The 23,323-nt window shown below is 42.6% G+C and overlaps 2 protein-coding genes across 2 annotated transcripts in view; both read left to right on the top strand.

Annotated features, from left to right (window-relative positions):
• The window catches only part of LOC311016281 (uncharacterized protein), a gene marked incomplete at its 5' end in the record, with an annotated part of 7,951 nt that extends 4,022 nt beyond the window's left edge, over positions 1 to 3,929 (top strand). The window contains one exon of the mRNA XM_084013882.1: positions 2,031 to 3,929. Coding sequence (XP_083870008.1) covers positions 2,031 to 2,480 — 450 coding nt within the window. The 3' untranslated portion in view covers positions 2,481 to 3,929. The remainder of the gene's footprint in view (positions 1 to 2,030) is intronic.
• Positions 3,930 to 4,438: 509 nt separating this feature from the next.
• Positions 4,439 to 19,120, top strand: sgpp1b (sphingosine-1-phosphate phosphatase 1b). Its single transcript, XM_084014157.1, has 3 exons — positions 4,439 to 5,593; positions 13,174 to 13,263; positions 18,031 to 19,120. The coding sequence occupies exons 1-3, from the start codon at positions 4,763 to 4,765 to the stop codon at positions 18,580 to 18,582; spliced, it is 1,473 nt and encodes a 490-aa protein (XP_083870283.1). The 5' UTR covers positions 4,439 to 4,762; the 3' UTR covers positions 18,583 to 19,120.
• Positions 19,121 to 23,323: the final 4,203 nt, after the last annotated feature.

Raw genomic sequence — 23,323 nt, 5'->3', positions numbered from 1 at the left:
TGTTTTTCATTTCAGCTTGACTTTAAAATGGTGAATATGCTTCTTTTACACGTCATAATTAGATTTCCTTGTAGCTCTGGTTTGGTCTCCTCCACCCCTGAGGAACATATGTGTCTCTTTAGCTGCTAAATGCTCAACAACTCTATCTTTTTTTGTGAGTAAACGATCTTAAAAAGTGTGAGTTCGTCGCGGAGACACATTTGAGACGGATTAATATGGATTATAGCAGCTTTAAAGGTAACCATGGAGAGCCTCATTAACTCGGTTTCACTGCAGATTTTTGAAGTGTCAAATGTTAAAAAAAAAAGTCTTGACTCAAGGTCGATTATCTTCTCCGTGGAAGTCTACGACAGTTTTCACAATCAGCAGTTGAAGTAATGAAGCGTAAATGTAAATGTGTAATTTGATGTCTGATTTTCACCTCTTTACTTCTGATTGCTTGATATACTGTAATTAGGACTAAATGATTGTTCCTTGGCAGCCTCAATTAGTATCAGCCTTCTAATTATATGACTTGCTGTTGAAAAGGTCGTAACAAGCTTTAATTGAATTTCAGTTGATCACATGACTTTATTAACCTTTTGCTGATTGGTTCTCAGTTGAATGAAAGTAACTTTATACAAAACACATCAGTAAACTGAAAGTAAAACCTTAAATCCTCTCTCTATGATTTTGACCTCCGAGCGCACAAATCATCTTGTAAAAATCAGTTTCCCAGCATTCCCTCTGTTATACTTGTAGTCTAATTGTGTGTCCTTGCCTCCAGCAGCCCCTTCCCTGTGAGAGAGACCAAACCATTCAACAACGTCGAAAGTTGCTTACTTCAAGAGGAAATATGCGGAGGAGGAGGATTTACATGGAGGCCTACATGGATATTTTCAAAAAGTACGAAACCTTTCATCATCAGCGTTTTCTTTCCAAGCCGCCACCGTCTACTTTCATTTTATTCCTACAGCCTTCAGCTTTCAACCGCCACGCACAAAAGAGTGTGTGATACTATATACGCTTCTAACTTCTATATATACGCTTCCACACTCTCTTTCTCCGCTTCTATGCAGATGAAACCTTCATATTCATGACAGAATTCACTTCACATTGAAATCCTGATCCAGCTTTCGACTCTTGAATTGATGGTTCCCTTTTTGGAGAAAGCAAAAATCAGAATAAGAAACTTAATGTTATATATTAAACTTCATATAACCATAAAATCTGCTTTTTGCAATCTCTTTTTGGAAAAGAAGGGAATTGATCACATCAGATCATTTCTCTCATTTGTCACAGGATCATTTTTTCAGGTTTTGGATGATCAGCAGAAATCTTCAGCAGATTATCATATGACTGTTTTAGCTCGTTTGTATGAGCTAAGAGATACGTTTTCCCCCTAAAATTATTATCATTGTTAATATTATTATTAATCGCTGTACATATTTGTACCTTGAGTGTATGTTAATGTCTATAATCTATAAATAAAGCGCTAAAAAAGAAGGTGAAACTCGATAAATGGTTTCTCAGAAATGTTCCCGACTTTAATAATCCATAAGCCATTTATTCACTTTACAATCTGCTGTTTTTTTCCCAAAAGCGCTGACGAGGAAATTTAAATGCCAATTATAGCCAAGAAATACTAATCTTTCTCAAATATATATCACTGTACCTTGTCCAAACATATAATAATATTTAGAGTATTTTATCTTGGTAAAAGTCCAAAAACTTCAAAATTACGGCTATTTTAGATTATTATTAACAATATCGTGAATATGAGATGGTAAGCGTTATGTACTGGTACATTTTCTAGTTTTAAACTTTTTATTTAGTGACATTTCTTGATGTAATGGCCTCATTTGTCAGACATTTAATGTGGTCTTGATGATATTACACTTGAGAATTCTTTGATTTTCATGAATGTTTGAGCTTTGACTGAGAGCTACAAGTGTAAGCGTATATCCTGATATCCACCTCGGTGGTAAACGTATAAAGGTACCTCTGTAAAAACACTGATCCCACTGCTGTTTCTACTTTGTCATCTGCAGCACCTGATCCTGCAGGAGGACCGGAGCTGCATCCTGAAGCTGTCCCTGGAGAAGCTGAGGTTCCTGGAGGACCCCGAGGCCTACCTGCGGCGCTCCGTCCTCATCAACAACCTGCTGAGGAAGATCCACCATGAGGAGGAGGAGCTGGATGCCGAGGAGGAGGAGGAGGAAGAAGAAGAAGTAGAAGAGGAGGGAGAAGGAGAAGAAGAAGAGGAGGAGGAGAAGGTGATTGGAGAGAGGGGCCAGCAGAAGCTGTTGTACCCGGACAGGAAGAGGGTGAAGGTGCTGGTGATGGACTGCTGCTCTCCAGCGTTCGGCCTGGAGGAGCTTCAGCATTACCGGCTGGTGCCCTGCTCCCCGTCGGCCGGATGCTTGTACGGCCTGGGTGGCTGCCCGGGCCTCCCCCCCAACCGCCAGGTCCTCCTCTACGACCTGGACGACAACGGCTGACCATCCAAACGCTCACTGCCTCTTTTCAAAAGCAGCGTTATATACAGGACGTGTAGGAGGACCACCAGGGGAAGGAAAAAAGACTGCTGTGGTGGCTGAAAACCCCCTTTTTGAGGGTTAGTGTGTCGTGGGGTCTGTTTTGTCCGTTTTTGCCAGGATGTCACCTCCTCTTGTATCCTCCTTGCAACGAGGTGGATTAAAGAAAATGAAAACCTTCTGCTTCAGGATCAACAGGGTCTCTGATGCTGATGTCAAACCCTGCCGCCGCTAACCGTGCGTGCAAATGTGAGAGACTCGGGCCGTTGATGTTGTGGGTTTTGATTTTTTAATATTGTTTTTGTTGCTCATGTGAAACCGTGAGCGTATTCAGGGATTTACAGACTGCAGGCGATACTTTTGGCTTGCGTGGAGAATGTGTGCTTCTCTTCTTTTCAACGTGATTTATGAAATTATTCTGTGCAACATTCCCTGGACTGTGTGAATCATCGTGCTGTCATTGAGATGCACTTATCTGAGGTGCGTTTACAGCCTGTGGGAAGACTCTTTCTCTCTGTATTTGATGTCCTGTGTTTTGCTGCCCTCTGCTGGTAGAATAATTCATCTCAAAGCCATTTTTAGTGGCTGATTATTAAATCTCACAATGCAAGTATCTGATCAAGAAAACCCCCACAATTTAGCATTTATAAGCAGTATATAAACATTTAATTAATTGTTTGTGACACATTGCTGCAACTAATGCAACTCCCCCTGTAGGTCAATGGAATATAGTAAATCACAGATATAATAGTATAAAATATGTCTTCATAATCCAAGTTATAATTAGCAACAAATATTGGACATTAATAGACAGTTAACATGTTCTTATGTCTGCATACAACCTTATTAAAGCATGGTATAATGTTTATATAGTGCTTATAATGCTAAATATACAGGGGTTTAAAGTTGTTTTACCAAAAGGGATACATATCTTTCTTTACTGGTTTCCTTTTTTTTATTCTAAAGTGAAAGAATGTTTTGTATTTTTTTTAAAGGGAAATCACAACATTTTATTTTCTGCTACCAATTTTTTTTTTCCAGATCTGTGATGTTTTGCAGCTAAATTTCAGAGAGCAGAATGTCTTTAAATTGATGTTATATTCCATATTTTCTAACAGTCAGTCTGGTTGTAGCAATGCAGCAACTGCATTGTTGACACTCAACACTATTTCTTTTTTTTTCTGTATTATTTAATGTATGCTTGCATCTGAGTAACAATCACTACAACGGAAAACAACAACAACAACAACAACAACAAACTGCAGGCAACTATTAAAGAGAAGCTTGATATTTTAAAACAAGAATTTATATTTTGATGAAAATGCATATTCCATATTTAAGATAAACTATTTTGAAAAAGGGCCAGTAAACTTTTTTCAGGTGATTGATAATCAAATAAAGTATGTGAGGTGACAGTGTGTTATTATATTTTTCGGGGATTTGTTATCTATCTATCTATCTATCTATCTATCTATCTATCTATCTATCTATCTATCTATCTATCTGTCTGTCTGTCTGTCTGTGTTCTTCAGTCTTTTTTTAAGGGTACACACGAAGCGCGGTCACGTCACTTCTGTTGTAATTCTATTGTGCGTACGCGCTGGAACTACTGTTGCCTTTAAGTGCTCCCACCAATATAGTAATATATATATATTAATATACTACTAAAATATATACTATGTACTGTATGTATTATATGTTCGTCCTAGTAAGTAGAAGTATACAAGCGATAATACCCCCCCCCCCCCCCAGAAATTCCCGGGGAAAAAATAAAAAAATTTGGGCCCTGAATCTGCTCCGTTTGAACGTCACCAAATAATTGCGACATTTCCGAGGGCACTTGAAGGCATCAAGGAAGGCGCGCGCCCCCCCTCCCCCCCCAGAGTGCTCCAGTCCGCGTAGATCTGTCAGTTGGAGGAAACCACTCAGATAGCGGGGTCGCTGATCCGGACGCTGTCGAACAAGACCGGGACCCGTTAGTCCGCTATCGCCTTACCGGAAACACCAATTAACTTTTTATTTATTATTTTAGCACCATTTACGTTATCCGCCGTTATAACTTGTTGTAGTTTAAAAAAACAAACAAAAAACGGTTCTGTCATGGTGCTCCTGTTAGCTAGCTAACGTTAGCCCGCAGAGCTAGCGTCCTCATCGTCCACTGTTTGCGGGAGGAGGAGGGGAGAAAGTAGCGGAGTCCGTGCTCCTTCTATCAGCCGTGTGTGTGAGGGGGGGTTGAGTTAATAAACATGGAGAAAAGTAACCGTTTGGTAGACCTGTACCGCTACCTCCAAGACCCCCACCTCGTCGCCCGCTTCCAGCGCTTCTGTGGGGTACACGGGACGTTTTCAAGAACCGGCGGCAGCGGCAAGGAAGCTGACCGGACTCACTCGCACAACAACGGGGCTTGCCATCACCGCGTCACCGCGGCGGGGAATGAGAGCGAAACGCCGGCGGGCATCGGAGCTGGGGAGGGGGAGAGAGTGCAGACGGCGGCGGGTGTTCCTCGGAAGAGGGTCGCGGATTCGGACGTCGTGAGTAACCGAGGGGAGGAGAGCGTGAATCCTCCCCGGAACGGGGCGCTCGTGTCCGCGGCGACCGCCGGCGGTGAAGCGCTTTGTGTGGGCAGCAACGGTCGCAGCGGCGGTGTTGTTGGTGGTGGGGCCCGCGCGGACTCCTCCGGGGAGAAGGGCGGCGACGTCAGCACGGTGAAGCCGCTCCGCAAGAACTCTCTGACGGGCGACGCGGGCCAGGAGTTCCTCATCGGGAACCGGCTCCTGTACTACATGTTCACCTTCGGCACCGAGCTGGGCAACGAGCTCTTCTACATCACCTTCTTCCCCTTCGTCATCTGGAACGTGGACGCCTTCGTGGGCCGGAGGCTCATCATGGTCTGGGTCTGGGTCATGTACCTGGGCCAGTGCACCAAGGACGTGATCGGCTGGTCCCGGCCCGCCTCGCCGCCCGTCGTCAAGGTGGAGATGTTCTACAACTCCGAGTACAGCATGCCGTCCACGCACGCCATGTCGGGCACGGCCATCCCCTTCTCCCTGTTCATCATGACCTACGGCCGCTGGGAGGTACAGTCAGGCATGCTTTTATTTACTTATATTTCAACATGTTTAAATGCAGAAGACAGAGAAGGAGAAGTTTGCACGAGTTACTTCCTCCTGATTCCCTCTGAAGGAAACTGGGAAAGTTCCTCATTTATTTGCATATTCAGCAACACTGATTAACACAAACTGATGATAGAGCACATTTTAACATTTGCGTAAACCACACAAAGTTCTATAAATAATGCTGAAGAGGCTGGCACACATGTATGTTAACAGCATCTCAAACCACAGTCTCCAAAAGGCCTTGTTGAATCAACACATATATTAATTTTGTGTATATATATATATGAGTGATAAACTGACCAGCAAGCATCATAAAATAGTATAGTATGTATTTTTAAACTGAAGAAACTGAAGTCGATCAACACTCATACAGTTTTGTTGAATAACCGATTGTTATGTTGAAATCGTTTTAAAGACCCATCCGAGAAAATAAATACGCAAAAGTATTTTTCACGTTCTGGCCTTTGGTTGCCATGACAACAGCATTTTTGTGGAGGCTGCAAACCAAAACAAAAAAAACATTTGAAACCGGTTGCCAGAGTGACATCTTTGCCGCATCTCCAGTGTCGCAGTGTAAACGGGCAAAACCTGGTCCCCGTGGAAACGGTGACGTCACGGCTCCACTTTGCACACTTGTGTTACGCTTGCAGTGCGTGAGTAAGAAAACGACGTTAGCGACGGCGGATTCCCGACCTGTGTTTGTGTCGTTAACTGATAATTATGTTTTTATATAGGCCTATATATTTTTTTTTCTGTATTAACGCTCCTCCAACGGTGTACGATTTGCTGACTAGCGGAGACAGATTATTTACCTGCACCGCCACCTACTGGCCTGGCATGCACGCTACATCTTTTTTAGGTTTGTTTTTAACAGATTAGTGTGAATGTGGATCGTTTCTAAAACGGAAAGGAAAAACGGTCCTGTTTTTAGCGAACGTAGCCTGAGTTTCTCCGTAAGAAATCCCTTTAAATTCACATTAACCTTGTGAGACGTGCTCATTAGCTTCTTGGAAATAGGTCTTTAGTCTCCCTCATTTTGAACACTTAACAGTCGGACTTTAAGTTCAAACAGAAATGCAATTCTCCTTCTATATGTTCCCATGCATATGGTGTTATAAGGATGAATTATATTATACTGACTTAATATGAGTTAGCCTGCATATAAAGTCCCGAAAAGTGTGCAGAAACGTGTGCACACATGGCCTCACACACATTTCACTAAGTGATAAAGCAAACAAAGATGACAGCATCTGCCCAGTGGAAACTCGTCACACCGGATCACTGAGACTTTGCCCTCTGAAGCTGCGTCATTAATGGTTAATGAGCCGTTGGGCCGTACGAGCACGTCGTGTTGCCACGGTGAAATCAAGCTCACGGAGGTCACAACAGAGTCCTGCAGCCAGTGGACGGGCCTGTGGTGCTAAAATGTCCACTAAACAACAGAAAGGAGGAGGCCAGATCAACAGAAATTATATAATCGATTCATCGGCTCATATTAGAGGCAAAAATATATTGGGATTTTTGTTGTTTTGTTCAAGCAAAAGAAACGTGGGTAGTTGTGAGGGACATTTTTCACTTTTTTTTTTAAGCATTTTTTTTTTTTACATTTTATAGGCCAATAGTTAATTGTCTATTGTTAATTGTAAGTCTGCAAACAGGGATGTAAAAGGTCAATAAGCAATGATGAGCGTGCACATCCAAACAGACTTCCACCACGTTGCTCAACTTTGACCGAGTGAGCAGAAAGTGTCCCAATATGATTCATAACGACACATGGCCGATCTCTGTTGGTCCTTTTCCGTCGTCTCCTCCCGTTCACTCAGGAGGAACAAACACTGCATTGTGTCCAGTCTGCAAAAAGCCAACAGAAAGTTTGCACAGTCCGCTTCCATTGTCTCATTGAAGTCCATTTGGTTCTCGTAGAACTGAGAGACGAGGATGCCGGCGGTTATCGTCCTCAATTTGATCATTTAACGGCAACTATTTTTGTTTGAATCATTTTTTGTAGCAAAAAAAAATAAATCATCTAAATGATGAGCATTTTCCGTTTTTTTCTATTTTATGATTGTAAATGTAATATCTTTAGGTTTCAGAGCACTTTTTAGGCCAGAACCTGCACTGATCACCACTTCTTGTTGATTAGACATCTAAATAATGCCGTGTCATGTTCTCCACATCATCATGATTTAGGTGTAGGAAGGATGGTGGGGGAAGAAGCCCAGAGTTTTTAAAACAAAAATGCGTGGGATCCCGGGTATTGTGTTGTTTGAATCACGGCAGACGAGAGCAGGGGTGCGATTGATTTACGACCCGCCGCCTCCCTGCACGTCTGCCGGAGCCGGAGATAAGAGAAGCTGCCCTCTGACCTCCGAGTGTGGGGCTCTAAGATAAGTTCAGGGTTGTTTGTGGAGCGCAGGTCTTTCTTGTTCATGTGGAACACCAGATAAGACCCTTAAAAGGCATCCAATTCATCAATTCAGCTTAAAGTAAGGCGATAATTGGTATTAAAATAATAAAAAAAATGATAAGAAATTGGAATTTAAAATCTCCAAATAATGGGCAACATCTATTTTATTTTTTATATCATTATTTTTTGTTTTGCTACATAACTTAACACCAAACAGACTTCCAACTTCCCTTTTCCCAAAAGGCTTAAAATCAATATGCTGATATCTGCAATGAACACCTCACATATGGGTTTTTTTCCTCTGCACTAATAATCACTAATGATAAAATGATCTCTGTTGCAGCTTCTACGTTAAGCCATTACTATCCTGCTCTAATACAGCTTATTGATGAGATAGATTTTGGTCTTAGTCGGCTAAGATCTCTTAAGTCGATAAGTCGTCCTTTATGCTTTTTGTTTCATGCAGAACGACTCATTTAAAGAAACTAATGAGCACACGACATTTAAAGTGGTGTTCCTGCGTGTTTCTTCATGATGTGAAATGGTTTTCTTATCTTTCTCCTAAATACAACTCAGGATTTCCTTCGTCTAGCAATATTTTTCTTTTCAGTTTCTCCTCAATTCCACAGAAATGTTATTTTACTTATAACCAACGTTGACTTTCATGTGGTTGTTGTCCTCATCATTCTCATTCTCCATAGAGCTGCAGTTATCCCTGCTGTTATTACTTTGGTGGAGAGCCTGTGGAAACACAGACACAATATTGTTCAGACAGCAGCACAGTCACAGTCATAGAAGGCGAAACTGCAAGTTTAGGGATGAGGGGAGTGACCTGGAACTCGCTCTCGGCCTTGAATGATCATTTCAAAGTCTTCGTACGACTTGAGATAATCTTAACTTGTGCGTACGAGCAAAAAGGGGAACATTTCGTCGGGTTCATCGAGGTGATAATAACTCTTCGGAGACGGGGTTTCCTTCACATCCCCGGTGAGTTTCCCCCTGATGAACCGCCTCTTCGGCCGACTTGTCTCAGCAGAACAGGAATGTTTGGATCTGGATGAAGCCGGTCCTCCTCCCATCCGAACCGCCCTCCAGCTCCCGACATTAACCAGAGCCAGATGTGTCTGTTGCATGGAAGTTACTGGTCAGACTGTAATATGGGTGGCGACGATGGGGACAGAAAAAAAAAGAGCAGCTCGAGGAGAGGAAAAGTAATAAATGAGGGAGGAATTAGAGATTAGAGAGGAGGATGGGATTAATTCAGACGAGTGTGGGGGAGGAAGGAGGTATACGTAGGGGAGATAAGAGGGGAGGATGAGTGATGGAGAGCAGCAGAAGGATGAAGAGGAGAATAGAAGAGTTGCAGAAAAGACGAAGGCATCATATAAACCCTGATAAGAGCCGGGACAGAAAACGTTATGGTAAACAGGCTTTGTGTGAGACTTCCTCTCCCTTAGCTGGAACACTCGGTGGGAACCGTACGGCTTCTTCCTGAGTTTAACAGTAGAACGTTTCCCAACGCCCACGCCGACTTCTACACGCTGTTTTCACTGCCGAGAGAAAGTACTTTAGACTTTTAGGACGTTTTTCCCTCTATTTGACATTTGGTGTTTCTAGTTCCCAGATTAAACACATCATAATAACAATTCTAAGTAATTAGGTCTTTTTATTTTTTTTATTTTTTTTTTTGGTGGCATTAAAGACTTTCAACACGAGAAGGATTTTCACAAGTTTGGTTTGTAAGCCTCAAAAACCAGACGGGTTTCCATGTTGGCAAGTCAAACACAGCACACCCTGGGAGCTGTGGTTTAAGTGTGTGTGTGTTAGTACAGCATGTCACGTGACGGCTAACAGTCAATAAGCAGTGTGCAGAGAGCCACAAGCCACACACACACAACACACACAACAAGAAAAAGAAAAAACACCAGCGTGTCCATAAAAGTTTGCGCGAGGCGAACCGCTGCAGCACCGCCGGCGGTCGCAGGACGACATCCCTCCGCAGACGGTTTCCTCGCTTCCCTCCTCGCCTTCCCTCGAAACACACACACACACACACACATTCCTATCTCCCTCTGCTCTAAACGTAGGTTTTGAAAGAGGCCTCACCTGTAGGAGAGTCTGTCTGCAGGGTTCGTACGAGTGCTGGAAATCCTTGAAAACACTTGTGGTGTGGTGTTTTCCAAGGTTTGAAAAGTGGTTAAGAATAAAGTGCTTGAAATGCTTGAAAAGTGCTTGAATTTCTTCCTGTAACCAGACAGTCACATATAAGGAGCAGCAGAGTGAGATCACACTAAATTATCTCTGTAAAAATCGCATCGTGTTCTGCTGCTAGAAATTAGATTAGCGATTTAAAATGAAGAAACACGAACTTCCTCTTTGTTTTACACACCGCAAAGCTCCTTTCATTTTCAAACCCATATATTTGACTTCCTTTCCTCTTACGTATGCCGAGGCAAATTGGCAGTAAATCGATTTCTGAAGTTAGTGACGACGTTAGCGTGCTACACACAAAACCGAGGCTGATGGGAAGGACATTAGTTCTGCAGGTTCGTGGTCACAAACCAAAAAATAAAAAAAGAACACAACTTTTCTTTTTAATTACAGAGCACAAAACATAACTTTTAGAACAGGACAGAAAAAGTGTGGGGTTAATGATCTGCCAGTAAATCATATAAATAAATCGTATTTAATTTTCCAATAAACAGTGAGAGCTGTGAAACCAGCATGTGGATAAAAGGCAGGTAAATAAATCCGAGCTGTGCACTTCTCTGGTAGATACGTTATCTCCATTACAGGAATACATTAGCCCAGGAAGTCCTGCCGTAAAAAAGCTTTTTATATCCATTCGTTTTTATCCATCAGGCCAATAATGCAGGTTGTAAAAACACGTCCAATGACCGTCATTGGCATCTTCTTCCAGTTTACTGCTTGTTTTTAATTCAGTCACCTTGAAACACTTTGATAACACGTAGAAGTTAACATGACACTCCAAGGGTTCATAAATACCTTTCACACATGGCATTTATAAATGAATCTAATCAATTATTTACTCTTACTGATATGTGATTCTGGGCATCTGGTCATCGTGAATGTTGAATTATTATCTCTATTTACACAATAAAATGGAAGTTCATGACACTTATTTGCATCTAGCAGCTGGTAGCTGCGTGTTGAAGCGTATTCTTCTCCCTGTTTTTAATGAAGCGTCTAGCACCAACAACCAGCTGTGATGCAGCAGAAGGCTGGAGGTGTGGAGTCCCAGGGATGGTCTGGGGGGGTTGTCACGTAGTTCTGGTCCGCGAGAGGAAATCTGAGCTGTCTCCACAACAATGAAGAGAACAAAAGGCTTTTTAAGCAAGTGTGCAAACCTCAGCAGCTTTCCTCCGTCGTCTCTTTTCTCCCGGCTCATGCTGTCACTCATTTTCCTTTTTCTCTCTTTCTGGCTGCGATCACGCTGCAGGCCGGCATGTCGCCGCTCGTATCACTCTTTATTTTAGAGCCGGAACAATCAGTGAAAAAGCGAATTAGTCAGTTGACAGAAAATGTGTTATTTTCCACATTTAAATGCCTAATATACCTTCTTTTATTCACAGCTTCTCTATTGTTAATATGAAAAAAAAAAATGAATATCTTTGTCTTTTGGACTGTTTTGGGAAGTGAAGCCAATGCCGAAGTGTCTTAAACGTGTCATTTTCTCTGCTGGCCACCAGGGGGCTGGCCACCAGAAGCTAACTTTGTTCGCAGCTTTGTAAGTTTCGTCAGATCCACCCATCGCTCCTCCACAGTCCAAATATGGACATTTCCTACTGAGAAAATAACCATAGTGAACTATTACCTTGTGTGGACCAGAGGCTTTGTGATGCCAGGTTTTCGTGTGTCTTTTTGATTTGATTCAGTTTGTGAGTTTTGGTTCTCTTTGGTTTCCTGTGCATCGTGCTGATTTACATACAACTGGCCTGTTGAGTGTTCAGTAACACATCACATGCAGGTCTCATGGCTCAGGATCTGATTTTTAAGCCGTTCATTCATGTTACATAGATCCAAGCTGGGAAAAAACTGCAAGCTGGCTCTTTTTTGCAGTTTACGCTGATTACAAAATGCACAGCACTGAGTTCCGACCTGCAGCGTCGAGTAGTTCAGCTGATTAGGAACCTGCAGGTTTTGCTGAAATATTTACGAGGTCCATGAAATGACTGTGACATGTTATCGAGACCTGTTACAAACTGTACACTGAACAAAATCCTCCAGCTCTCTCTCTCTCTCTCTCTCTCTCTCTCACACACACACACACACACACACACACACACACACACACACACACACACACACACACACACACACACACACACACACACACCGTTTTATCATCATTGTATCTCCGGAGCAGAACAATAAACATGCCGGAGTCTGAGAGGTTAGCCTTGATGCAGAGACTCATTAACAGATATAGGTTAAGTGTTGTATAATGTTGAGTCAGTGAGTTCAGACCAAAGTCAGAGTGTAGATATGCATAGATTATATATGCTTCTAAGATATGCAAAATTATGAATATCCAACATCAATGGATTCATCAGTTAATCAAAAGTAATCTGTTTCAGGGTTGGTACGGTGCTGGAAATCCTTGAAAACACTTGAATTTTTAGTGTGTGTTTCCAAGGTTTGGAAAGTGCTTGGATTTAGACTAAAGGTCTTGAAATGTGTGTTGTATGTGATGACATCTATGATAGAACAGAGAAAAGAAGATCTCCATATTTGAGGGACTGAAAACAGCATTTTCTGACATTTCTTTATGAAAAATGACTTTTGATGATGAACAGATGATGAAAATAGTTGGTGATTATATTTCTGTGGATCTGTTAGTGGAATTAGTTTTCCTTTCATTTGTGGTCCTTCTGTAAAAAGCTGTCTCCAAACATCATGTTGGTTGTTTAGAGGACAATAACATCTCATTTAATGTGATGAACAATTGACAGAATAAATAGACTGAATACTGACCATTGGATTGATACAAAGATGGAGTTTACCACAGCTGGAAGGGGCTGGAAAAGCATGGAAATGCACCTTGAAAAGTGCTTGAATTTGACTTGAAAAGGTTTGGTAACCCTGCTGAACCCGTGTCCTTTCACCTCCACAGTACTCGTTCTCACTGGGCTTCAGCTTGGCTCTCTGCTGGTGTCTGCTGGTCTGTGTCAGCCGGATCTACATGGGAATGCACTCGGTCCTGGTACGTCCACACACACACACACACACACACACACACACACACACACACACACACACACACACACACACACACACACGGTGTCGGCGTTGCCACCTGCAGTGCCGGTATGTCGTCATTCTGTCCGTTTTTGAACACGATAGCTGACGTGGTGGGAAACCGTATCAGAGTCCAGAGTCAAGCCGGAGTCTGATGTCAGCCCAGCGGTCACACACCTGTAACCGCAGACGTTATGGGAAACACACACACACACACACACACACACACACACACACACTTGTATTTACAGCACAAGTACTGAAAAGCTGGAAATGTGTCTAATTTTTCCGGCTAGTTTGACAATTTCACCAAAAATGGACCCTCCGCAAACATTTGACTCACAGTTTTGTTACAGTTTGTATTAAAAACAGCATGCATGCACGTATGACATATAAAATACTTATTTTTACACAGAAAAGTCAAATTACTTGAATTTAAAACTGAAATGACATCCAGTCCTCCTCAGTTTTAGATTCAGATTCAACTAGAAAGGTTCTCTCCGGATGCAGATCTCCACCAGGTGTTTTAGTTTCCACTTCTCATTAACGTATTAGCTCAGTGTGATCACACACCTACAGGTAAATGAATGAAGGTGTGACTCACCTCTTCATGCAGGCTGTGAAACAGGAAACCTTTCCACCTGTCGCTTTTCAAGCAGAAACCCACTGGTGTTCCCGACACCTGTCTGCTGCTCATTTCCACCCAGCAGGGCTTTGTTATCGTCGGAGAGCCTCCATTCATCACCTTTGTATTCTCTTTCTTTCAGGTTTAACTTGTTGCTGGAGACGGGTGAAGTGAAGATAATGTTGAGCTAGAGCAGATAATATTCAGTTAAATATCATATCCAGGGCCGACACCAATGATTACTCATCTAGGACGATAACCGATATTTGTAAAATAATAAGTTGTCAAAAGGTGTTCAGATTTAGAATAACTTAACAAAAACTTCTAACAGAACATGAAATGAACACACAATAATGAAATAGTTCCCTGATGTTTTATAAAGACTGCAGCTGCATCAGAAACACATTTTAAAAGGAAATTAAAAAGAATCGACCCCTACTTCCATCAGATCCTCATTGTTTCCTGGAAGTGATCTGATGCGGATTTCATGTGGACTGAGTTCTGGACTGGACTTCTACTAAAAAAAACCTTAAATGCTCCGTTGCTTGTCAGCATCTGGTCGTCTGTTAACTTCGGGTGCAGTTTGGCTCCGTGTGGCGTTCACACACCAGTCATAATGTTGTTTTAATGACAACTCGAGTCCTGCTGCTGTTCTTCACCGCAGGTTTTGGAGGAAATAACGGACATAAGTGACATACTTTCTTTTAAAATAACGGGCTGTGCGGCGGCTCTAATTTCTGAAAAGTAAAATATTTAAATCCACTTTGAGACAGAAGCTCGGTGTGGGCGGTAACGAGGGTTTAACTGGGACCAACGCAGGCTTCCCAGCACCGACGTGACGTCATGTCCTCAACATGCTCGGGCCTGATGTGAGTGGTTGTCTCAATAAACGGCAGCATTTCTCAATTCTTACTGGAAATAAAGCATTGAGGGGCGTTAAAGCCTGCAAAAACCTGCTGCTGCATCTTTTTAATCTCACTTGGATGGTTTCTGCAGACAGCAGGGTTTTCAAGGAGATGAGATCACTGACGGGTAGAGTCATGAAAGACCTGCAGCACCACCGAGTCTCTCCGAGTCTGTCGAGAGACTGGGGACGGGGGTCACGAGGTCACTAATAAGTATACAGTCAAATAGTGAATCCTCAAGGTCACACTTACTACAGCACCTCAGGTGGTACTGGATACATTATGTATGCATTATGTATTATTTTTATCAATATGAACATTCACATTATATAATTACATGTGGGAATATAAAAGCACAAGATGAGATAAAACTCTATGTATCCTGAGTGAATTAATTGTGCAGCAGAGAGGGCAAATATGAGTTTAGATGAATCACAATGCAAACATTAAAGATGGTAAAAGGAAAACAAATGGACACAAAGCTGGAAATATAGAGTTTATAGAAATGAGTTTTAGAAGAGCGTCTCAGGTTTTGGCGTAGCTTCATTCATGAAGTCATTCCCGGTGCGCTGTCGTGGGTTGAGCCGTCTGTCGCCGTGGCAACGCTCTCTGTGGTCACAGCTCGGAGACTTTCCGTAAGGGCGGTGCACAGGTGGTGTCGCGGTGAAGACCTCCACCGATATCTCACCACGTCACCGTCACCGACGGAGCAAACCCCCCCGCCGCCTCCTCGGGATCCTTAACCTCCACGCCTCCGTTCTCCTGGCGTTTAACCAGATTCAAACAGTAGCAGACATTCTAAAGCCCCGCCCAGTTAATCACCGGCATCACGGCGTTGACACTGAGACGTTCACCAGTAAGATTCCTTCAACATCTGCTGTCTGCAAAAGGAAAAACATAATAAATAATATCAGTAACTACTGTATTCCACATGTTGAATGAAATGACCCGTGTTTTCTTATCATCCGTTCCAGCTGCGGTTTAATATTATTTCAGCTCAGATTCAGCAATATTTTATATTTTTCTTGACTCGGTAAAACGAGGGTTTTTCTGTACTTTTACTTTTTAAATGACCCGGATGCTTCTCTCCACCTCGGCGTCACCCTGACGTCACTCCAATCGTCAAACACTCCAGTGCATTGTTATCATACTTTTACCACCTTTTTCCTTCCTACAAAGTACTTTTACTGTTTCTTCCTGTTACAGTTTGTACTCTGTGTGTTTCTCCTCTTCCTCCTCCTCCTCCTCCTCCTGTTCCCACATGTCACTCAAAGTCACCCACTCATAATTCTGTCTGTAACCTTTACATTTCTGCCATTTCTGCGTTTTTCAATTTAAACTTTCCACCAATAACGATTGTCATCTTAAATAATCACTTCAACTCTGAACTTCCCATAAACTCCCCTTTAAGTAAACTATAAAATAGATTTAAAAAACTCCCAATAAGCTGATTGTGGTGAATTTCTTTAATGGAGATAATCGTGGATATCGTCACGAGTGACTTGAAAAGCTTGTCGTCATGGTAGAGAAGTAAAAAAACATCCAAACGACTCAGAAACACGACGTTTCAGAAGAGAAGTAATAACACCAGACCTGCTTTCCAGCTGATCTGAGGTCTGTCCCGGAGGCTCCACATGGGGACTGTTGTGTTTGAGGGAGGGGAGCGCCGCCGACACACATGGCGAGCCATTAGCGGTCGGCTCTGCCAGGCCCGCCGGGCACTTAATGCCTTCTGGAAATCATCACGGCCAATCAAACCACTTCCTCCCGCTCTGTTCGGCAGGAAGAGCGATGACGAAGATGAAGATGAAGATGTTGACGTCTGCCAAAAGCCTTTTTACCAGACGGCTCGCTGAGCACTTTCACACCGCTGCCGTTTGTTTTCTTGTGGCCTTGATGCTCAGATAAGCCGTCTGCCAGTTAGCAGCGCCATGTGGAAATACTAATTAAATAAAAAATGGTCTGTTAAACCCAGATTTCAGGGCAGAGAATGAAGCATGGGCATCGTGTGGGATGATTTTTTTCTTCAATTTTGCTTATAAAGTTCATCTTAAATGTCCATCCTTACTTGCCTTAATCTGTGCAAACCCTGTGACTGATTATTATCATCACAGATTCATAATCCCTTCTTATTTTTCAGTTGTTTTTCATGTTGTTTTTCTATGATAAGCAACTGAATATGAATACTTGTTCACTGTTTTCCGACATCATATTTAAGCCAAACTGATAATCAAGGAAATAATAGAAACATAATCATATAAATGTTTACTGTCATGTATTAACGGGTGCTGAGAACCGGATCCAGAAAGACTTTAGATAAAAGCATCCACCCAATCACACCACGCGAGCCGCTCCTTCAGGGCGCCACGCCGCCCTCTCGCCCTCCTTCTCCACCTATCAGACGGGTTGTGATAGCGGAGGAGAAGATGAGCCTTCACAGCCATTAAGAGGCAGCGATAGGCCTGATAAGGGTTTTGCAGCGGCAGCAGGACCCTGATGGATCACAGTGAACCCGCCGAGGGCTTTCCTCCCGTTATCTCGCCACTCAGTCACCTTTTTAAAATACAACGCGTCCTTGTACTGCGGCGTGCCAGCGTGTGACGGCGGTTTGACGTTAATGACTGACAGCGTTTGTTTAAGTGGATAGATATTTAAACTGTAGCCAGGACCTTGGTCTCCGTCCATGTGGGCTCAGGTCCCGAGGTTTACAGCAACGCAGCAAAGTCAATACTGTACACACACACACACACACACATTATCATCATCATCATGAAAAAAAACACTTTTAATTCAAGAATTCATGTAATAATCCGCAGCACTGAACCGTGGGACTCGTCTCATGTGTCTCTAATAATAATCCAGATGCTGACCAGGTGTTTTCTTCCTCTCCAGTAGTTCAGCGGGAGCTCCTGGTGCTAAATGTGAAAAGGTCAAATCAACACACGGGTCGCCATGGGAGCAGGAAGTCAGCTGACGGTTTTGCTGCTGGGGGTCACTCGGTTCACGGCTGGTTGACCTTTGGATTTCAGAGTTCACTGCCACGTTGAGCTGATTTCCTGCTTCCTGTCCGCGGCTTCCTTTCTGTCTGTCAGCAGGAAACACAGATACATATCTACGTCGCACGAGATGCAACGTCTGCGTGTGATTGGCTCTATGATGACCGTTAAATATTAAAATATATATTCTTCCGTTTGTCCTCCAGGACGTCATCGTCGGCGTCCTGTACAGCGTGCTGATCCTGCTGGTCTTCCTGCCGGTGCTGGACCTGATCGACGGCTTCAACCTGACGTGCCGCTACGCCCCCCTCATCATCGTCTCCTTCCACCTGGGCCTGGGCCTCTTCTCCTTCAACCTGGACACCTGGAGCACCTCGCGGGGCGACACCGCTCAGATCCTGGGCACGGGCGCCGGCGTGGCCCTGGCCTCACACATCAACCACCACCTGGGCCTGATGCCCGACCCGACGCCGGACCAGCTGCCCTTCGCCGTGCCCGCGCTCAGCGCCGGCCTGGTGGGCATGGCCCTGCTGCGGGTGTTCCTGGGTGTGCTGGTGCTGATGGCCACGCGGGCGCTGATGAAGGCGGCGACCATCCCGCTGGTGTGCCGGGTGTTCGGCGTGCCCAGCGGCGACGTGAGGAAGGCCAGGCAGCACATGGAGGTGGAGCTGCCCTACCGCTACATCGTGTACAACGCCGTGGGCCTCAACGTGCTCTTCCTGGTCCCGCTGCTCCTCAGCTACACTGGGCTGTCCTAACGCTGACCTGGGATCAGAGCTCCCATCCCGGAGCCCCGTTCTTCAAGGAGAGTTAAAGCCTGGACGCTGATCTCGATGCTGACTGATGGTTTTTTGAGGAGCAGCCGAGGGATTTCTCTCCGTTCTTGTTCTTGTATTTAAAATGAAATCAGGTCGGCTCGTCCTGGTCCTGTGACTCACTGGATCAGAGCCAAACACCCACCAGTCGTGGCCTCCAAGAGACTCGAACCCAACGCCACCCGTCACTACTGATACCCGAGTCTGAGCATTTCCATTTCATCAAAGCGTAGCGCTTTGACAAAGAACCACACGGGTGCGTTTGTGGAAGCATTTAAAGGCTGGAAAGTGTTTAGTAACTCAATTAAAACCTGTGTTTGGTGTCGGGCTGTAACCATGGAAACAAAATACATTATTATTATTATTCTATTTCATCCATTAATCTCATTAAATATAGGAAGAAATGAAAGAAAATGTAAAAACAACCCACGATATTCAGTTGAAATGATATGAATTTATATAACATTTGGAGAATCTGATACCTGAGAATATTTTTGAGTAAAAAAAAAAGAGACGATTAATTGACGATCAAAATATTTTCTTAAATTCACGTGTGTGGTTCTTTTTCTCAAGAAGCTTCTTCTTCCTTTCACCCGTCTCACCTCGAATAGCAATACCATTTTTATACTTCCTCCTTCTTGTGCGACCTTTGACCTGTGGAGTGGACGCACCTGTGACTGAAACACGACTGTGTCTGATGGCACATGTACAGTATTTTCCTTAAAGGGCTCTCCCCACTCTGTTTGCTGATTCTGTCTGGATGCAGACAAATGATCTGTTCTGAGTTTGATTGGTTGGTTGGTTGATTGGTTGGTTGGTTGGTTGGTTGGTTGGTTGATTGATTGATTGGTTGGTTGGTTGATTGGTTGGTTGGTTGGTTGGTTGATTGATTTGTTGATTGTTTTCCCTGAGACGAAGCAACGACCGGGCACATACTGTAGGACAAGGAAGGAGGCGCCACTTTGTTTTGGGAAATGTACAGAGAAGTTTTTAATAGTTTCTTTGAACGGGGATGACAGGAATCTGCCCTCTTGGCTCCTCCCCCTTTTTTTTCTTCTTTATACAACACTGTAAACTGACTTCCTGTCAGAGATGCTCATGATGACATGCACTTCCTGTTTGGAGGAGACTTTTTCGATAACGCTGCCCCCTAGAGGGACGACGCGTGGGGAGATGATGATGATGATGATGATGATGATGATGGGAGGGAGGCGATGACGGCTCAGGCAAACAAAAAATATATATATATTTTACACAATCTAGTTTTGTATTTTCCCCGATGGCGTAGCAGAGCCTGAATGAAGAGGAAATATTTTATATTTAACAAAAACGTCATTTTGAGAAGAAACACAATATTTTGAGTAAATCAAAAAACTAAATATATTATAATACAAACTGAAATCGTACAATTTTTCTTTTCTCTCAACATAGTGCAGCGTACAATCTTTAAATGATTTTTTTTTACTTCATTCGAGAACAGTGTTAATATCGTAGCTCACTTGTTATGGTCCAGCTGGTCAAATCAGCATACGCTAGTATCGCCATAGCAACCAGGAAGTCCAGACTGAATTCATCCATTCTTCCCTCTGATTGCAGCAGTGAGAGGAAAACTGTTCAGCTTCGTAAATCAAGGCAATATTTAATTTGTATTTGTTTTTCTGGTCCAACAGCAGCTCCGTTAGTGTTTCAGTCAATAATAATAATAATAATAATAATAATTCATAAAGAGACTGTGCAGCGAGGGTTAACAAAGGGAAACAGACGCCTCGGCCTCCACGTGGACTTTGTCTCCTCCCGTCGTCCTCCCACACAAACTGCTGAGTCATGGTAAAGATGTAACCCTTCCCATGTATTTAGTTCCGATGAACCCTCGACATCAGTCAGAATTCACATTTTATTATAATCAAATACGACAAGAAAATCTCAACACGTGACCCCTGACAGCCGTTTCTGAAGTCCATGAGATCTGGCCTGAAAAGTGATGCTTCACGTTGGAGGCCGATATTGATATTTCTACGTGTTGAACTGGAGGCTTCAAACCCGTAGTCCACAAACCAAAAGGTGGCGTTACCATGACGACGACCACTTGTGATACACAGACTTATGTGAACGTGTTTATTTCTACATTTTAACATGGACTTTTGAAGCCTCTAGTGGCCGTTTTGAGGAACTGCAGGGTTTTTTGAGTCGGAGGTCCCTCAGCCGTTAGCTTGGTTTACCCTGGAAGTCTCAAATTACGGTGAAATTATTATCCAATTTCTTTCTTTCTTTCTTTCTCGTCCACAATAATCCGATTATTTGTGCATTATATAGAAGCGTAATAAAAATAGAGTCCAAATGTTGGATGAAGAAGAATCTGAAGCTCGAGATCAGTGAGTTTCATTCACACATTCCTCCTCCGGCAGCCGGCACTTAAGTGCCTTGCTCGAGGGCACTTTTTCTTTTTTCTTTTAAGAGGTCAGCTGGTGTGTTCAGGCGCTGCTGTCCTCTAGTGGTGACCCGTCGCCTCTACAACTGAACCGAAGACCAACAGAGAAAAACAAGATTTTAAGAACTCAGCAGGATTGTTTGTTGTTGTTTGTTGTTGTTGCTGTGTACGGTACAGTCCTAATATGAATGCACTGTTTCCCAGAATGCACTGTCCCCCCCCCCTGAGCCATGCAGAACGGGTGAAGTTGGTCCCGAATGCTGATCTGAGGTCAGAGTTTGTTTTCTTCCTGAAGAACTTGTGTGAAGCGAAATAGAAATTAAAGTTTCAGACTTCAGGACAATGTGAGTTTTTTGTTTTAAATCTGAATTTCCAGAAAAATGTTTCCCTGATGAATGTTTGTGTCTGTTCGGTGGATGCAGTTTAATCGGTCCAATAAAACACGTATTTGGCAGGTAAAGTCTGAAAAAGCTGATTTAGTTTTCTAAGAGAAGTAGCCTATGTTGCTTCGATTAAAGCATTTAAGGGACATATTTCAATATTACATATTTAAATCACTGCTGCAGCTATCTATTATTATTATTATTATTATTATTAATCTGTTAATGTCTCCAAAGAAGACTTTTAAGTTTAAAACTCTGAAATATAGAATGTAAAATGATATAAAACGAGAGAAAAGCAGGAAATCATCACATTTGGGAAACTTGAATAAATAAATATTTGTTTTTTTTTCCTTCATAAATGACTTCAAAGATTCCTCCAGTTTTAAGTCACCAAGTTAATTTATATTTTGAGTTTATTCTTCCACCGCTGACAGGAAATAATTATTAATTAATTATTCCTAATAAGGTAATGATTGAACCTTTAGTCAGACAGACGGACCAGCTTCACCTGATTGGTCGCTTTGAAGGAAGCTGGAGAGGCGTCTCTCCGCCGCCGCCTCCTTTCACTTCCTGTCTCCTCGCACGTTTCTGGTTTGTCGTTTTGTTTTGTTGTTGTTTTTGACTGAATGTGGATTTCCTCTCTGAACCTCTGGAACAGGAAGTTTGTCCCTGTTTGTTGTTATTGTCGTCCGTTCATCCTGGTGGAGTTTCGTTTGTCCGAACGGCCTCAAATGTCACAAAAACAACAAGCCGTCATCTCCAGGAGTCACTTTTCTTATGATAAATAATAAAAACCTCAACCAGGAAAGCAGAATTCACACCCGCAGCTAAAATCAAAGGTCAAAGGTCATCGATCGAATACAGGAAGTTTCCTCTACAGACGCAGGAAGTGAGATGGATAAATGAGATTAAACCCAACTTCCCCACGACGACGCCCATGTTCTAGTGTGTGTGTGTGTGTGTGTGTGTGTGTGTGTGTGTGTGTGTGTGTGTGTGTGTGTGTGTGTGTGTGTGTGTGTGTGTGTGTGTGTGTGTGTTGGCGACGTATGTTAAGAGCATCAGAAAACACCAGATTCAGTAAATATTTATCCCAGATTATAAATCGTAACGAACCTAAACATTTTCTTCTCGGCTAACGATATCAGGAAGTTTATTAGTAAAATCATGAATTATTATTATTTTAAACCCAAAGTTGCAGCTCCTTTTTTTTTCTTTAAATATTTTTCCAATTAAACATTTTTTTTCTCTCTTGGACCAAACTGAGCTTCTCTTCCCGTCGGTGCCTTCGTCGTTCTCGTCGTCGTTCTCGTCGTCGTTCTTCGTCGTCGTTCTTCCTCTTTTCTGTGGCGTTTGCACTTCGTTGGAAGAAACCAGAATATCTGAGTTTCTCCTGATTCACTGCCTTCATGTGTTGTTGTTGAACCTCTGAATGTCATTTCATTTGAACGTAACATTAACGTTTCTCTGACTGTTTGCATGAGAGAAATGTTTTTTTTGTCCGTCAGTCTGCATGAATCTTTTAAATATACATTTCAACAAAAATCGCGTGATTCATTGTTTAAATTTTTGAGTCTTTGTTTAAAAACAGATATTTTTTTGCAATGAAACTCTTCCAATGTCCGAGATTTCATTAAAAAACAAGGTTTCAGTTGTTCAGTCGTGTCCCGTCATCATTAATGTAGATTAAGTTGTTAAATGTGTGTGTATATATATATATATATATATATATATATATATATATATATATATATATATATATATATGTCTGATTGTGTGAATTTAACTGAAAAAAACAACTAAAATACAAAAATCTACTTAACCAATACATAGTATTATATTAGAACTTTATATTTTTACTTAAAGTATACTACTA

This window comes from Eutrigla gurnardus, assembly GCF_963514095.1.
Source record: "Eutrigla gurnardus genome assembly, chromosome: 7".
Classification (NCBI taxonomy): Eukaryota; Metazoa; Chordata; class Actinopteri; order Perciformes; family Triglidae; genus Eutrigla; species Eutrigla gurnardus.
Note: the sequence above shows the minus strand (reverse complement) of the source record. Positions and strands in the feature narration are given on the sequence as shown.

Excerpts from the sequence above, each read along its gene's own strand:
- sgpp1b (XM_084014157.1), top strand. The coding sequence starts at position 4,763 with ATGGAGAAAAGTAACCGTTTGGTAGACCTGTACCGCTACCTCCAAGAC. Across the intron at positions 5,594-13,173 it reads TGACCTACGGCCGCTGGGAG|TACTCGTTCTCACTGGGCTT; the intron begins GTACAGTCAGGC and ends TCACCTCCACAG. Across the intron at positions 13,264-18,030 it reads TGGGAATGCACTCGGTCCTG|GACGTCATCGTCGGCGTCCT; the intron begins GTACGTCCACAC and ends TTTGTCCTCCAG.